Source organism: Balaenoptera physalus (assembly GCF_965194825.1).
Source record: "Balaenoptera physalus genome assembly, chromosome: 14".
In the NCBI taxonomy this organism is placed as follows: Eukaryota; Metazoa; Chordata; class Mammalia; order Artiodactyla; family Balaenopteridae; genus Balaenoptera; species Balaenoptera physalus.
Window position 1 is genome coordinate 51,194,358 of NC_138893.1, and position 17,635 is coordinate 51,211,992.

The following is a 17,635-nucleotide window of genomic DNA, read 5'->3' on the forward strand; positions in this document are numbered from 1 at the left end:
GTACTGTATGTGACATCTTTCCCTGATACTATATTTTAGCAGTCCATGGAAAGGCAGGAAAGCATAATCACACCATGTAGGTAATTCTTTTTTTTTTTTTTTTAATTTGGTTGTGCTGGGTCTTAGTTGTGGCAGGCAGGCTCCTTAGTTGTGGCATGTGAACTCTTAGTTGCAGCATGCATGTGGGATCTAGTTCCCTGACCAGGGATCGAACCCAGGCCCCCTGCATTGGAGCATGGAGTCTTAACCACTGCGCCACCAGGGAAGTCCCCATTTTGGTAATTCTTAATATTTTGATATCTTATGGCAATGGGGTACACTATTAACAATAACAGAAATTTAAAAATAGTCCAAAGCCCTCTTTTTCCTTTGTATTTCTATTTACTTCCTACACTTGGATATTAGCATTTAATGAAGTGTTCTCGATACATATTTACAATGAGCTACATATATATATATATATATATATATATATATATATAAACATGCATATATATATATGCATGTTTCTGAGCATATATTTATCTTGGGGTGGCTAAACACACATGCATCTTCTCTACACATTATTTACACATACATAGTCAGCCATTTTTGCCACAGTGCTTCCCAGGTAGCATGTCACAGACCAATACATTATAAAAACTGGATTGTGTTTTCCCATAGAACAATCTTGTTATTTGAAACTGGTGACAGATAAAGGGTTCTAAAACAAATACATTATACGTTAACCATGGATGGTATTAAACATATTGAACAGCAAGTATCACACAGCCACCAACCCTCAGAACATCACTGACATAAAATACCAGCATGAGTGTCCATGAGAACATCAGTAGAAAAACAGTCAAGACTGTGACAAACAATAGATTGTAAAAAAGATATTTAAATGTATATACACATATAACAGCTTAAAATCTGAAAATAATTCTTTGAGCCCTATAAAATTAACCTCATTTATGCCAAATTTCCCCAGATATATATAAACAAAAGAAAAACACCACTCAAGTATATCATAAATGTGCAAGTTATAGCAAACAATTAATAATAACTTGTTTAGTCTTCTTAATCTCTAGGAGGGCTGATTTGGAAAGCTTGATTTCCTTAGAAAACATGTTGAAGGAAGGCATGTTGATGCCCTTTTTTCTTCTCAGAAATTTCCCTGGGGTCAGTAGAGTCATTCAAGCTCATTCCACTTATCAACAATGTACATCAAAATAGCCTCTTCATTCTGATGGAAAAGTTTGTTGTTGGCTCTCAGAGGACTAGATGTTTGTCTGGAAAAGAGAAAAAAAAAAAAAAGCCAGGTTATAAATTCAATCATTTAAAGATTTTATTTAACACCAACTCTGTATCAGTCATGGTGCTTGGTAAAGGGAATAAAATGATGAATCAGATACTACCCTGTAATTTTCTTTCATAGCACTTATCATAGTTTAACAAAGTATTTATTTAATTTACCTCTACATTCTCCACTACACTGTATACTCCAAAGGGCTGCAGTATTGTCGATTTTTCACGCTTTGTATCACCAGCAACTAGCACAATGCCTAAAATATTGTAGATAAACATAAATATTTATTGAAATAATTATTGAAATAATTAATTAATTAATTAACAAAGATACAGTCCTTGACTTAATGGAGCTTACAGTCTAGTGCAAAGATCATCAAAACAAACAGTAACAATGAAGTGCTAATAGGCGAAGTACAAGATTGTTATGGGAGAATGTGGCAGGAACACGAATGCTAGTCTAATTCGAGTCAGGAAGGGACTTCTAAACCAAGGCCCAGTGGATACATCCCTGCTCACATAGGTGAACGATTGAGCTGAGAGCTGAAAGGTGAGTAGGGATTATCTGCATAAAAGTAGCAAAGAAAAATATACCAAGCAGAGGAACAAGATGTGCAAAGGCCCTGAGGCAGAGGGAAGCTTGGGGATATGAGGGGTAGACAGAAAGTCAGTGTGGCTGGAAGGGAGGGAGCAGGGGAGAGTGGTGGGAGAGAAGCTGAAACAGCAAGAGGTCAGCAGGCAGACCATTCATGCAGGGCCTGGCAGGACACATTAATTAGTTTAGCTTTTATCCTAATATCAGTGAAAATCATTTGCAGGGTCTAAGCACTGTGTAAAGGATGACCATATTTGTGATGTGGAGAACAGATTGTAGGGGTCAACAGTGGATGCAAGGAGAACAGCTAGGAGTTGTTTCAGGGTAAATTTCCTGGTAGCAGAGCCTAAAATAGAGATTTGTGTGGAAGTGATTTATTAAGGGAGTGCTATCAGGAGAAACTTCTATGTATGTGAATGAGAGAAACAGGATAAGGAAGGGGAAAAATTAAAAATAGATGTGGTTTCAGGTGAAGCCTAGTCTCTACCTGATCCTACAGGGGGCTCTAGAGTATAAATTGCACTGCAGAGTTTGTCCTTCCCTGGGACAACGGAGCTGGGCTTTTGTACTCTTGCACCTATCAGTCATTGGTCACAGGCAGCCCCATGAGGGTGGTCTGGGAGACTGATTCCCTCCCAGGATTCTCTTGTCATTGTGGGTCCAGTGTCCAAGGGACTCCAGAGAAAGTTGCAGGTGTGAGCCAAAGCAGCTGTGAGGTAGGTTATCAGAACCAGTAAAAGGGATCTGAGCAGGGCACCAATAGCATTTTCTGTATGAGATGATTGCACTGGCCCAAGGCAAAGAAGATGGCCAAGGGTACTGGTGGTGGAAATGAAGAGATCTGGATAGATATGAGATACTTTTAGGAGGTAAAATTAACAGTCTTGGTGGTGAGTTGGGAAATGCAAGAGATGAGGAGCTGTGTTCCTGGCTTGCCTAACTGGATGGAAGCTGGGGCCATTCACCAATACAGGAAACACTGGAAAGGGACAGTTGTTAGCATACATACCAAAGATCCTCTGAAAGAGTCTAGAGGAAGGAACAAAAGAAAGTTGATACGCCAACGTCTGGATTTCAACCATTCCTTCCTCTCCTCCCCTCCACATCTATTTTTCCTTTAAGATAACTATCAACAGAAAATGGATAGAAACTTCTGAAGCATTTCTGCTTTCCTGTAAATTTTGTTGCATTATGTTTTAATCTCTAAACCTTACTACATAACAGATATGGGTGTGTTAAAAATTAAACAAAATGGTGGAGGTCACCAATGGTGGAGTTCTACTTAGCTAAATTACAGAGTTAGAACATAAATAGAGAGTTAGAACATAAATAGAAGATATGTTGATATTTCCATTTTCTCCCTCACTCTCTTCCCAAGCAAAGATTTTTCAAAACCTACTGGACTTTCTGTTGTGAGGGAGTTATTTAAAATGCTCAGTATTCCAGATCAAGGCAGTAAAAACTATAGGTAGGAAGTGGCAACGTGCCTAAAAACTTGGACATCCATATGCAGAAATCATCCCATTTTGAAATGAACAGGAGAGACATGGTATAAAGAAACTGAGTTAAGAAAAACTTGATACAGAGCTTTAAAAGTAAAGCTAATAGTTAAAAGAAGTACTCTAATACTTTTCTTAAATTTAAAAACAGTGGTATTAGAAGCCCACCAAAAATTAATCAACAATGAAAATAATTTAATTATAGTGAAAAATAGAGATTTTATTAGCTTAACTAGTTTATATATATTAAACAATAATTTATTCAACAAATTCTTAGTGCCGGCTATTGTGCCAAGTGTTGGGGATACATCAACGAAGAAGATTTAATCCCTATTATTTTTAGTATAGTAATTGTAAAATAGAAAGCTCAGAGATTGGTTCAAGATGGCAGAGTAGAAGGACATGCACTCACTCCCTCTTGCGAGAGCACTGAAATCACAACTAACTGCTGAACAATCATCAACAGGGAGACACTGGGACTCACCAAAAAAGATACCCCACATCCAAAGACAAAGGAGAAGCCACAATGAGACGGTAGGAGGGGCGCAAGCACAATAAAATCAAATCCCATAACCACTGCGTGGGTGACTCACAAACTGGAGAACAATTATACCACAGAAGTCCACCCACTGGGACTTCCCTGGTGGTGCAGTGTTAAGAATCCACCTGCCAATGCAGGGATCACAGGTTCGATCCCTGGTCCGGGAAGATCGCACATGCTGCGGAGCAACTAAGCCCATGCACCACAACTGCTGAGCCCGCATGCTGCAACTACTGAAACCCATGTGCCTAGAGCCCATGCTCTGCAACAAGAGAAGCCACCGCAATGAGAAGCCCGTGCACCACAATGAAGAGTAGCCCCCACTCACTGCAACTAGAGAAAGCCCGCGCAACAACGAAGACCCAACACAGCCCAAAATAAATAAATTAAAAAACAAAAAACAAATTCTTTTAAAAAAATTTTTTAAAAAAAGAAGTCCACCCACTGGAGTGAAGGTTCTGAGCCCCAAGTCAGGCTTCCCAACCTGGGGGTCTGGCAACAGGGGGAGGAATTCCCAGAGAATCAGACTTTGAAGGCTAGCAGGACTTGATTGCAGGACTTCAACAGGACTGGGGGAAACAGAGACTCCACTCTTGGAGGGCACACACAAAGTAGTGTGCACATCAGGACCCAGGGGGAAGGAGCAGTGACCCATAGAAGACTGAACTAGACCTACCTGCTAGTGTTGGAGGGTCTCCTGTGGGGGGTGGGGTGGGTGGCTGTGTCTCACCGTGAGGACAAGGACACTGGCAGCAAAAGTTCTGGGAAGTACTCCTTGGCGTGAGCCCTCCTGGAGTCCACCAACAGCCCCACCAAAGAGCTTGTAGCCTCCAGTGCTGGGTCACCTCAGGCCAAACAACTAACAGGGAGGGAACTCAGCCCCATCCATCAGCAGATAGCAGATTAAAGTTTTACTGAGCTTCTGCCCACCAGAGCAACACCCAGCTCTACCCACCACCAGTCCCTCCCATTAGGTAGTTTGCACAAGCCTCTTAGATAGCCTCATCCCCCAGAGGGTAGACAGCAGAAGCAAGAAGAGCTACAATCCTGCAGCCTGTGGAATGAAAACCACATTCACAGAAAGACAGACAAAATGAAAAGGCAGAGGACCATGTACCAGATGAAGGAACAAGATAAAACCCCAGGAAAAAAAACTAAATGAAGTGGAGATAGGCAACTGTCCAGAAAAAGAATTCAGAATAATGATAGCGAAGATGATCCAGGACCTTGGAAAAAGAATGGAGGCAAAGATCAAGAAGATGCAAGAAATGTTTAACAAAGACCTAGAAGAATTAAAGAACACACACCTAGAAGAATTAAAGAACAAACAAACACAGATGAACAATACAATAACCGAAAAGAAAAATACACTAGAAGGAATCAATAGCAGAATAACTGAGGCAGAAGAACGGATAAGTGGCCTGGAAGACAGAATGGTGGAGTTCACTGCTGTGGAACAGAATAAAGAAAAAAGAATGAAAAGAAATGAAGACAGCTAACAGACCTCTGGGACAACATTAAATGCAACAACATTTGCATTATGAAGGTCCCAGAAGGAGAAGAGAGAGGGAAAGGACCTGAGAAAATATTTGAAGAGATTATAGTCGAAAACTTCACTAACATGGGAAAGGAAATAGCCTCCCAAGTCCAGGAAGCACAGAGAGTCCCGTACAGGATAAACCCAAGGAGAAACACACTGAGACATATAGTAATCAAATTGACAAAAATTAAAGACAAAGAAAAATTATTAAAAGCAACAAGGGAAAAACGACAAATAACATACAAGGGAACTCCCATAAGGTTAACAGCTGATTTCTCAGCAGAAACTCTACAAGCCAAAAGGGAATGGCATGATATATTTAAAGTGATGAAAGGGAAGAACCTACAACCAAGATTACTCTACCCAGCAAGGGTCTCATTCAGATTCGATGGAGAAATCAAAAGCTTTACAGACAAGCAAAAGCTAAGAGAATTCAGCACCACCAAACCAACTCTACAACAAATGCTAAAGGAACTTCTCTAAGTGGGAAACACAAGAGAAGAAAAGGACCTACAAAAACAAACCCAAAACAATTAAGAAAATGGTCATAGGAACATACATATCGATAATTACCTTAATGAATGGATGAAATGCTGAATTAAATGTGAATGGATTAAATGCTCCAACCAAATGACACAGGCTCACTGAATGGATGCAAAACCAAAACCCATATATATGCTGTCCAGAAGAGACCCACTTCAGACTTAGGGACACATGCAGAAGGAAAGTGAGGGGATGGAAAAAGATATTCCATGCAAATGGAAACCAAAAGAAAGCTGGAGTGGCAATACTCATATCAGATAAAATAGACTTTAAAATAAAGAATGTTACAAGAGACAAGCAAGGACACTACATAATGATCAAGGGATCAATCCAAGAAGAAGATATAACAATTATAAATATATATGCACCCAACATAGGAGCACCTCAATACATAAGGCAAATGCTAATCGCTATAAAAGAGGAAATCGACAGTAACATAATAATAGTGGGGGACTTTAACACCTCACTTACACCAATGGACAGATCATCCAGACAGAAAATTAATAAGGAAACAGAAGCTTTAAATGACACATTAGACCAGATAGATTTAATTGATATTTATAGAACATTCCACCCAAAAGTGGCAGAATACACCTTCTTCTCAAGTGCACATGGAACATTCTCCAGGATAGATCACATCGTAGGTCACAAATCAAGCCTTGGAAAATTTAAGAAAATGGAAATCGTATCAAGCATCTTTTCTAACAACAACGCTATGAGATTGGAAATCAATTACAGGAAAAAAACTGTATAAAACACACGTACATGGAGGCTAAACAGTGGGCTACTAAATAACCAAGAGATCACTAAACAAATCAAAGAGGAAATCAAAAAATAGCTAGAGACAAATGACAACAAACCATGACAATCCAAAACCTATGAGATGCAGCAAAAGCAGTTCTAAGAGGGAAGTTTAGAGCAATACAATCCTACCTCGAGAAACAAGAAAAATCTCAAATAAACAATCTAACCTTACACCTAAAGGAACTACAGAAACAAGAACAAACAAAACCCAACGTTAGTAGAAGGAAAGAAATCATAACGATCAGAGCAGAAATAAATAGAAACAAAGAAAACAATAGCAAAGATCAATAAAACTAAAAGCTGGTTCTTTGAGAAGATAAACAAAATTGATAAACCATTAGCCAGACTCATCAAGAAAAAGAGGGAGAGGACTCAAATCAATAAAATTAGAAATGAAAAAGAAGTTACAATGGACACTACAGAAATACAAAGCATCCTAAGAGACTACTACAAGCAACTCTATGCCAATAAAATGAGCAACCTGGAAGAAAGGGACAAATTCTTAGAAAGGTATAACCTTCCAAGACTGAACCAGGAAGAAATAGAAGATATGAACAGACCCATCACAAGTAATGAAATTGAAACTGTGATTTAAAATCTTCCAACAAACAAAAGTCCAGGACCAGATGGCTTCACAGGTGAATTCTATCAAACATTTAGGGAAGAGCTAACACCCATCCTTCTCAAACTCTTCCAAAAAATTGCAGAGGAAGGAACACTCCCAAACTCATTCTATGAGGCCACCATCACCCCGATACCAAAACCAGACAAAGATACTCCAAAAAAAGAAAATTACAGACCAATATCACTGATGAATATAGATGCAAAATTCCTCCACAAAATACTAGCCAACAGAATCCAACAACACATTAAAAGGATCGTACACCATGATCAAGTGGGATTTATCCCAGGGATGCAAGAATTCTTCAATATATGCAAATCAATCAATGTGATACACCATATTAACAAATTAAAGAATAAAAGCCATATGATCATCTCAATAGATGCAGAAAAGGCTTTTGACAAAATTCAACACCCATTTATGATAAAAACTCTCCAGAAAGTGGGCATAGAGGGAGCCTACCTCAACATAATAAAGGCCTCATACGACAAACCCACAGCAAACATTATTCTCCATGGTGAAAAACTGAAAGCATTTCCTCTAAGATCAGGAACAAGACAAGGATGTCCATTTCCGCCACTATTATTCAACATAGTTTTGGAAGTCCTAGCCACGGCAATCAGAGAAGAAAAAGTAATAAAAGGAATCCAAATAGGAAAAGAAGAAGTAAAACTGTCACTGTTTGCAGATGACATGATACTATATGTAGAGAATCCTAAAGATGCCACCAGAAAACTACTAGAGCTAATCAGTGAATCTGGTAAAGTTGCAGGATACAAAATTAATGCACAGAAATCTCTTGCATTCCTATACACTAATGATGAAAAATCTGAAAGAGAAATTAAGGAAACACTCCCGTTTACCATTGCAACAAAAAGAATACAATACCTAAGAATCAACCTACCTAGGGAGACAAAAGACCTGTACGCAGAAAACTATAAGACACTGATGAAAGAAATCAAAGATGACACAAACAGATGGAGAGATATACCATGTTCTTGGATTGGAAGAGTCAATATTGTGAAAATGACTATACTACCCAAAGCAATCTACAGATTCAATGCAGTCCCTATCAAATTACCAATGGCATTTTTTACAGAACTAGAACAAAAAAAAACTTAAAATTTGTATGGAGACACAAAAACCCTGAATAGCCAAAGCAATCTTGAGGGGAAAAAAATGGAGCTGGAGGAATCAGGCTCCCTGAGTTCAGACTGTTCTACAAAGCTACAGTAATCAAGACAATATGGTACTGGCACAAAAACAGAAATATAGATCAATGGAATAGGATAGAAAGCCTAGAGATAAATCCACGCACCTATGGTCAACTAATCTATGACAAAGCAGGCAAGGATATACAATGGAGAAAAGACAGTCTCTTCAATAAGTGGTGCTGGGAAAACTGGACAGCTACATGTAAAAGAATGAAATTAGAACACTCCCTAACACCATACACAAAAATAAACTGAAAACGGATTAAAGATCTAAATGTAAGACCAGACACTATAAAACCCTTAGAGGAAAACATAGGAAGAACACTCTTTGACATAAATTACAGCAAGATCTTTTTTTGACCCACCTTCTAGAATAATGGAAAGGAAAACAAAAATAAACAAATGGGATCTAATGAAACTTCAAAGCTTTTGCACAACAAGGGAAACTATAAACAGCCCTCAGACAGCCCTCAGAATGGGAGAAGATATTTGCAAATGAATCAACAGACAAAGGATTAATCTCCAAAATATATAAACAGCTCATGCAGCTCAATATTAAAAAAACAAACAACCCAATCAAAAAATGGGCAGAAGACCTAAATAGACATTTCTCCAAAGAAGACATACAGATGGCCAAGAAGCACATGAAAACCTGCTCAGCATCACTAATTATTAGAGAAATGCAAATCAAAACTACAATGAGGTATCTCACCTCACACCAGTTAGAATGGGCATCATCAGAAAATCTACAAACAACGAACTCTGGAGAGGGTGTGGAGAAAAGGGAACCCTCTTGCACTGTTGGTGGGAATATAAATTGATACAGCCACTGTGGAGAACAGTATGGAGGTTCCTTAAAAAACTGAAAATAGAACTACCATATGACCCAGCAATCCCATTCCTGGGCATATACCCAGAGGAAACCATAATTCAAAAAGACACATGCACCCCAGTGTTCATTGCAGCACTATTTACAATAGCCAGTCATGGAAGCAACCTAAATGCCCATTGACTAGCGAATGGATAAAGAAGATGTGGTACATATATACAATGGAATATTACTCAGCCATAAAAAGGAATGAAATTGGGTCATTTGTAGAGACGTGGATTTATCTAGAGACTATCATCCAGAGTGAAGTAAATCAGAAAGGGAAAAACAAATATCGTATATTAACGTGTATATGTGGAATCTAGAAAAATGGTACAGATGAGCTGGTTTGCAAGGCAGAAATAGAGACACAGATGTAGAGAACAAACGTATGGACACCAAGGGGGGAAAGTCGGGGGTGGTGGTGGTGGTGGTGGTGGTGGGATGAACTGGGAGATTGGGATTGACATATATACACTAATATGTATAAAATGGATAACTAATAAGAACCTGCTGTATAAAAAAATAAATAAAATTCTAAAATTCAAAAAAAAGAGAAAGAAAAAAATTGGGGAATATATGCCAAAATATTGTCAATGTTTATTACTTAAATGATAGGATTAATTTTCTTCTAGTTCCCCTGTATTTTCTAAAATTTTGACAGTGTTCATGTATTTGTACACATATAATGCATTCCTGTATGTAACACTACAATGTATTTGTATTTCTATGATGTATATGTATTACTTTTGCAAAGTAAATGTAGATATATGAAAAAATAAAAATATATTTTTGATTTAAACATTAGAAGGGTGCAAAAAAAAAAAAAAAGAAAGCTCACTCACTGTTTTTAAGCGCTGGATCAGTTTATTTTCTAAAGACTTTGTAGATTCCATGCAAAAAATTATAAGTCAAAATGTCCTATATGTACAAGTACAATCTTCATAGTAGAAATGCCAATAATGGGGGTGGGTGGGAGGGAGGCTTAAGAGGGAGGGGATATATGTATACATATAGCTGATTTACTTTGTTGTACAGCAGAAACTAACACAACATTGTAAAGCAATTATACTCCAATAAAAAAAAAAGAAATGCCATTAATAATGATGATTATCATATGTGAGAGTGTGGGGCTGCGAATACCTATGTCTTTGTAAGTGAAGGAAACAGACCAGTCCCAAACCAGTGATTTCTCTACATTGTGCTCACATGGAGCTTATCATCTAGTCTTTTTCGTTAAATATAGTAAAAGAAGATACCATTCTTTGAGTATTTGTATATATGAAGAATTTTTCCAAGATCTTCCACCGATTAATTCTTTTAATCTTTATAATAACCCTATGGGGTATGTTCTATTTTTTACCCTAATTTCACAGATGATGAAATTGAGTAAAAAGGTAAAGTAACTTGCCAAGTGCACGCATCTGTTCATTGACCAACCCGGGATTTGAACCAGAAGTTTCGATTCCATGAGGATTTTTTTATCTACCACCCTACCATGCACAAAATGAAGCCTATTGCTAGGATGGGGTGTGATCATAGAGCTCTGATAAGCCACTGCCTTCTTTTTAACTCATGTGACCATTAACTGTACCATCTACAGGAGAAACAGAACCCAGAGTCTGAATTTCACTTGGAGAACTTGGCAACCTGTGGATCAAATCTGTTTTCAGCGGGAATAGAGACAACCAGTATCACTCTGAGCTATGGGCTCCTGCTCCTAATGAAATACCCTGAGGTTCAAGGTACAGCAAATATCCTAAGTATTTATGTAGGATAAAATATGAGCTCCTGGCCCTGGTGAAGGTGGGAAGATACTACTGGCAGTGACGACTTCTCTTTCTTTGGACTGCCTTGTAGAACATCATGCAAAGGGTCATCCATGTGGTTTGATTTTATAGATCAGAATTATATCAAATGATGCTGATAAGAAAGAGAGAACTTTACGAACCCAAAGACTTTCATTTAAGTTTAAACACAGAGAAGCTTCTGAATCCCAACTCTTCCATATGTGATGCAATGCTGAAGAGTGAGCCTTATTTAGATGAGGGATGCATGGATTCCCATGGTGGATTCTCATTCTCGGCCTGCCCATACCTGCCTGTGTGACCTCAAACAAGTTAGTTCACCTCACAGGCCTGTGTTTTTCCATCCTGAAAATGGATCAGACTCCCCAAAGGGAATTTTTAGCTCCAATGTAATTTAAAATTAAAAAATGAAATTGTAGTAGCGTGATTTTCTCAAGCACATTCTCAGAGCACAGGTCTTAGAAAGCCAGTGTTTATACTGCTTAACAAAATGGTGTTTGCCATTCCCACAAAGTGTGTAGGAGACTGGATGAGGCTGACAAAGCAGATGCTCCTACTAGAGTGAGGATTAAACATTTCCTCTCTACAGCTGCTTTGCCAGGAATCTGGGGTAAACCTTAATCCCTGCCACAGATGTCATCTCCTCACCTGTACAGGAGGACAAACCAATTCAGGCAGGAGGCCAAGGACATAGCTGATGCAGCTTTTATGTTTCCTGCAGCAAAATCTCTGGTCTTTTAGACCAGAAAATAGAAAATAGAAATTCCATTGAGGAGCAGACCCGTGGGCTGTTTAACAACATGTCTTTGACCTTGGGAGCCTTTTCTAGGCCACTTTCTATTATACATCGTAAGCATTTCCAGGTGTCCAGGGGACACATCTCTTGAGTAGCATTCATGATTCATGTCTTTGCAGCCAAAGTTCATGAAGAAATTGACCGTGTAATTGGATGCAACCAAAGCCCCTGCATGAAGGACAAGATAAAGCTGCCCTATACAGAGGCCGTGCTTCATGAGATACAAAGATACATCACCCTCCTTCCTTCTAACATGCCCCGTACTGTGGTCCGGGACACGAAATTCAGACAGTACTTCATCCCTAAGGTTAGAGGTGTCTGGGAAAGCTGGCTGGGATAGAAGGGGCAGCATGATACCTCAGTGGGGTCTGTTAGAGACATCTCAGTTCTGTTTCAGGAAGAGAGGCAATTGAGAGACATGGAAAGAACACAAGGTCAGAGTCACATGGCCTGGGTTTGAAATCTGTCATTGCCATGCAGTGCACCCTCAGGCCATTATGTCACCTCTGTGGTCCTGTCTCTGCCTTCCTGGAATGGGGAAGCTGACCTGGGGCTCCCAAGGCCCCTCACACTCTCACGTAGAATGTATTGAGGGAGAAGTGATTTGCATTAATGCGAATCTTGTGGGAACAGAAACCTGATTTTCCATGATGGATTTTAAAAAGGGGGAAGAGATGGAAAATGTATATGCAGCTCTAAAGTAATCAAGTCAAATGTCAACTTTCTTTAACCCGAATTCTTTCCTCTGAAGACCTCATATACCAGGACATTTGGGATATTGCTGCCCATGACAGTTAACAGTTAACAAAAGAGTAGTCAGTCTTCTGTAGTCAGTCTTCTGTAGTGATTAAGGGGTTGGGTTTTACATTTAATCCATTCAAGGGTATAGAAGAGGAAGAAAAGGTGACAGAATACTGCAAAACTGAAACAACCCCCAACCTTACTGCCAAATGTCAATGCAAAAGTCTATTAACACATAAGTCTAGCATCACATTAAAAATACTACATCACCAGCAAGTGAAGGTAATCAGGAACACAGGAATGGTCTAACACCAGAAAATCTGGTTTAATAAAATTCACCATATAAATAGAATTTAGAGAAAAATCACATGATAATCACATTTGTACAGAAAATGCTTTTGATAATATTAAAGAGTTTAACCCTTAAAAAAATAGGAATAGATAAATACCTCATTAGCCACGGAAAACATATTTCCCAAATCATGCTTTTTGACTAAAAGCATGCCTGTTAATATCAAGAATAAGACAAGGCTATCCACCATTACCAGTATTTAACTAGAATTAGAAAAAGGTAATGAGATAAAACATTTAAGAGCTGGCGTCAATTTGTAGGTGACATAACTGTACCTGGAAAACTCAAGAAAATTAACTTAAGTACCACTGCAAAAATAGAATTTTCCAGTGGTTGGGTACAAATTTATTATTAAAAAATCAGTTTCTACCCTATATAAAATAAAAGCTATGTTTTAAAAACATAATGAATAAAAGCTTTTTATTGATAAAAACGAGGATAAAATACTTAGGAATATACTTGATAAGAAATTTGCAAGATTTATACCAGAAAAAAAACCCCTTAAAATGTTAATGAAAGATATACAAGTTTTGAATAAATTAGAAGACTTATTCTGTGTTCAGGTAGGAAGATAGTAGTTACCCTGAAATTAATCTATGCATTTATGAGATCTCAATGAAAATATAAACTAGATACTTTTTTGGAACTAAACTAACAGATCTCAAATTTGATATGGGAAATTAAAAAATAAAGAAGAGTCAGGGACAGGTCCTACCAAATATTAAAACATAATATAAGGTCACAGTTATTAAAGCACTATAATATAGCTTCTTGAGTAGACAGATCAATCAAATAAAGTCTAGAAATAAATGTAATTATACATGGAAACTTAGTATATGATAAAGGTGGCTTTTTCCTTGTAATCTAGAGGGAAAATATTGATTATTCAGTTGTAGAACTCCCAGGGGAGTTGGGAAAAAAAGAATAATAAATCCCTACCTCAGACTTTCATATAAAATAAATTTCATATGAAAATTTTTTCTTGGTGGCTCAAATATATACACATAGAATATTAAACTATAAAAGTGCTAAGGATAAAAGCAATAATTTTTTTTGAGAATTTCAGAGTGAAGAAAGACTTTCTAACATTGACCAAAGAAAAGAGGAATAAGAGGGCTATACATTTAAAAATGGATAAATTTGGTTACATGCAAATAAGAAAAATCTACCTAAGAAAAAGAAACAAAGTCAAAAGACAATTGACAAATTGAGACAAAATGTTTCATAGTTCATAAGAACAAAGAACTAATTACTGAAAAATAGAATGAACTCCTACAGTCAGCATGAAAAAACCCCAGAACCAACAGATAAAATGCATGGGAGACAAAATTGAAATTTGAGTGAAAGTAATTACAAATGGTTTTTAAATATGTGAAAATATACTTACACAATAAAATATATTGAAAATAAAAATGATAAAGAAACATGTTTTCACTTGTCACAATATGTTGGCAAGATATAAAAAAACATATGTTTTTGCTAGTAGTATAAATTGGTGTAACTTCCATGGAAGGTATCATTGCAATTTCTATGAAAATTCAAAATGTGCATAGAAATTTGAAAAGCAGTTCCACTACTAGGAATTTATCCTTTGTATATATTTCCCCCAAAATAATATTCATTGCAGCAATATTGGTGCTGAATATTCATTTAAAAAGGACTTAAAGTTATTATTATTATTATTATTATTATTATTATTTTTGGCCACGCTGCATGGCTTACTGGATCTTAGATCCCCGACCAGGGATCGAAACTGGCCCCTGGCAGTGAAAGCACCAAGTCCTAACCACTGGACCGCCAGGGAATTCCCTAAAAATTATTTATGTAAAGTAGAATACTAAGCAAGCTACAGAACACTACAGGATGCTACTATTTGTGGAAAAAGTAGGAAATAGATGTGCACCTTTTTTTTTTAATCCATAAGATATCTCATAAAGGATATATCATACACTGGTAACAGTGATTACATTAAGAAGGAAACCAGGGTACTTGAGAATAGGAAAGAGACTTATTTTCACTTTGAACCCTTTCGTACTTTTTTCTGCGTGTGTATTTTATACCATGTGCATGTATTACCTACTCCAAAACTTGTGAAATAATGTTTCAGGAAATACAAAATGAAGTAAAAATGGGAAGAGGAGGCTTTCACTTAAACAGGGGTGCTTTATGACCCATAGATAGATGGGTCAAATTCTAACCATGCCACTTGCTAAAAGTATAACCTCAAGTAAGTTATTTCTTCTCTCTGAATCTCAATTTCTGCATTTATACAATGTGAAACAAACAAACAAACAAACAAAAAGAGCCTACTGGATATGGTTGAAGTGAGAATTAAATTTATAAACTACTAAACACAATGTCAGGTAAATGTGAAGTGTTCCGTATCAATGGTCGTTATTATTTTGTCATTTAAATCTCACAAAATCTAATGGGGCAAAGAGGAAAGCCTATTGTTGTTACCCCACCCCGTTTTACAAGTGAGGGAAGTGGGGTTTGACCCAATAGATTTTATAGATTACAAGTTTCCATCTCTCATTTTCTTCCATTCACACTTGAATTCAGAAAGAAAAAAATAATGAAATGTGAGCTCTTTCAATTTGAGGCACCAATTCCAGTAAAGCGCATGTCTAGACAATATGGGTTACAAACCTTAGCTTTTTAACAATTGATTATTGCACATTGACCATAACAGTGCTCTTCCCACAGAGAACCATCTTACTACTTGATAAAAGATATTGTATGATAATGTGTGTAAAAGAGCCATCACACGAGACAGTCCTCCCCAGGCAAACTTAAGAGTGCTCGATCCTATTTAGTCCACTGTGATTAAAAGTGTTAGACTTTTTATGAACCAAAGGTAAGCATGATAATGTGCCACTCCACTCTCCATTTCTTGGTTCCAGGGCGCTACTGTATTGCCATCACTGTCTTCGGTCCTGTATGATTGCAAGGAATTTCCCAACCCAGAGAAGTTTGACCCAGGTCACTTTTTGGATAAAAATGGCAGCGTCAGGAAAACAGAATACTTCGTGCCTTTTTCCATGGGTAAATACAAATACACCCCATCCAAACCATACACATGCACCTTTTGGATAACTTTTAGCTTTACTGAATATGGCATAACTAAGTAATCCATTGATGATAGCAAAGTCAATCAAATCAATCTGTTATAAACCCCCAAATCGGGATGGATCCATTTACGTCTGTATACCAGTAGGATCAGGTAAGTCTTCCAGGGACTCTTTTGTTGTTTGGTGATTGAGTACAATGCTAGTTTTTAAAGAAACCAAGGCAAATCAATTTAATTCAGATGTCACACATTATCAGATAACAAAGGGACCTCCTTTTACAAACTCTTGCCTGTTGATCTCCCTTTCATAATATGACTTTTTCAAAACAAAATGTTCAAGTTTCTCTCTTCTTATAAAATTATTAACCATTATTAATTTTCTGATTCTTAGAGAGGCCATCAGAGACACCTTGGCCACTTCATCCTCTTTCTTCCCCTCTGAAGTCCGGAGCCCCACATACCCTTGCCTCTTTGCAAGCGCTGGTTGGCTCCCAGTTGCTAGTTCTCATAAAGTCATAAAGACAACTTAGGATTTCTCAGCACCCATTCTTTTTCTTTGTTACCCTAGTCAATCATTTGATTAGTATTTTCAAAAATAACAGTATGTTTTACTTCTAATTACAGTGATAGTAAGTGTTCAGTATAAAAGATGGAAAATGCAGAAGAGCAAAAAAAAAAAGAGAACGGAGGGACTTCCCTGGTGGTGCAGTGGTTGGGAGTCCACCTGCCAATGCGGGAGACTCGGGTTCCGGCCCTGGCCCAGGGGCTCCCGCATGCCAAGGAGCGGCTGAGCCCGTGCGCCACGGCTGCTGGGCCTGCGCCCTGGAGCCCTTGGGCCGTGGCTGCTGAGCCCGCGTGCCTGGGGCCAGAGCTCCGTGATGCGAGGGGCCGCCGCGGTGCGGGCCGCGCACCGACGCGAGGAGTGGCCCCTGCTCTCCGCAGCCTGGTGGGGGTGGGGGGCGCGAGCAGCCGCGAGGACCCAGCGCAGCCATAAATAGATGGATGAGTGGATGGGTGGATTTGTAAAAAGGAAAAAAAGAAAAAAGGAAAAGGAAAATCATTTGCAATTTCAGCTATAGCCTGAATTTCAGATTCAGGCTATAATCGCTGTTAATCTTTTGCTATATATACTTTACACAGTTGTCTAGATATACATAATAAATGTATATTTTATTTTAAAAAGCAGGCTCATTCTGTACAATCTATTTGATAACCTGCTTTTGCTTAGTGTGTTGTGATATAAGACAGTATTAAATAATCTTCCGTACAAACATGTTTAGGTTGTGTTGCATGATAGATGCACAAGGATTTATTTAATTAATCCAGTATAGGTGGATGTCTAGCTTTCAACT

The 17,635-nt window shown here is 38.0% G+C and overlaps 2 protein-coding genes across 2 annotated transcripts in view; one reads left to right on the forward strand and one right to left on the reverse strand.

The window, feature by feature from the left end:
* Nucleotides 1-17,635, forward strand: part of LOC309642989 (cytochrome P450 2C23-like) — a 40,701-nt gene that overhangs the window by 22,111 nt on the left and 955 nt on the right. The window contains exons 8-10 of the mRNA XM_082425268.1: nt 11,120-11,261; nt 12,240-12,427; nt 16,117-16,258. Of these exons, the coding sequence (XP_082281394.1) occupies nt 11,120-11,261; nt 12,240-12,427; nt 16,117-16,258 (472 nt within the window). The remainder of the gene's footprint in view (nt 1-11,119; nt 11,262-12,239; nt 12,428-16,116; nt 16,259-17,635) is intronic.
* Nucleotides 85-17,635, reverse strand: part of ABCC2 (ATP binding cassette subfamily C member 2) — a 291,675-nt gene continuing 274,124 nt past the window's right edge. Inside the window, exon 33 of the mRNA XM_082425080.1 lies at nt 85-5,079. The gene's annotated coding sequence lies outside the window, so the exon portion shown is untranslated. The remainder of the gene's footprint in view (nt 5,080-17,635) is intronic.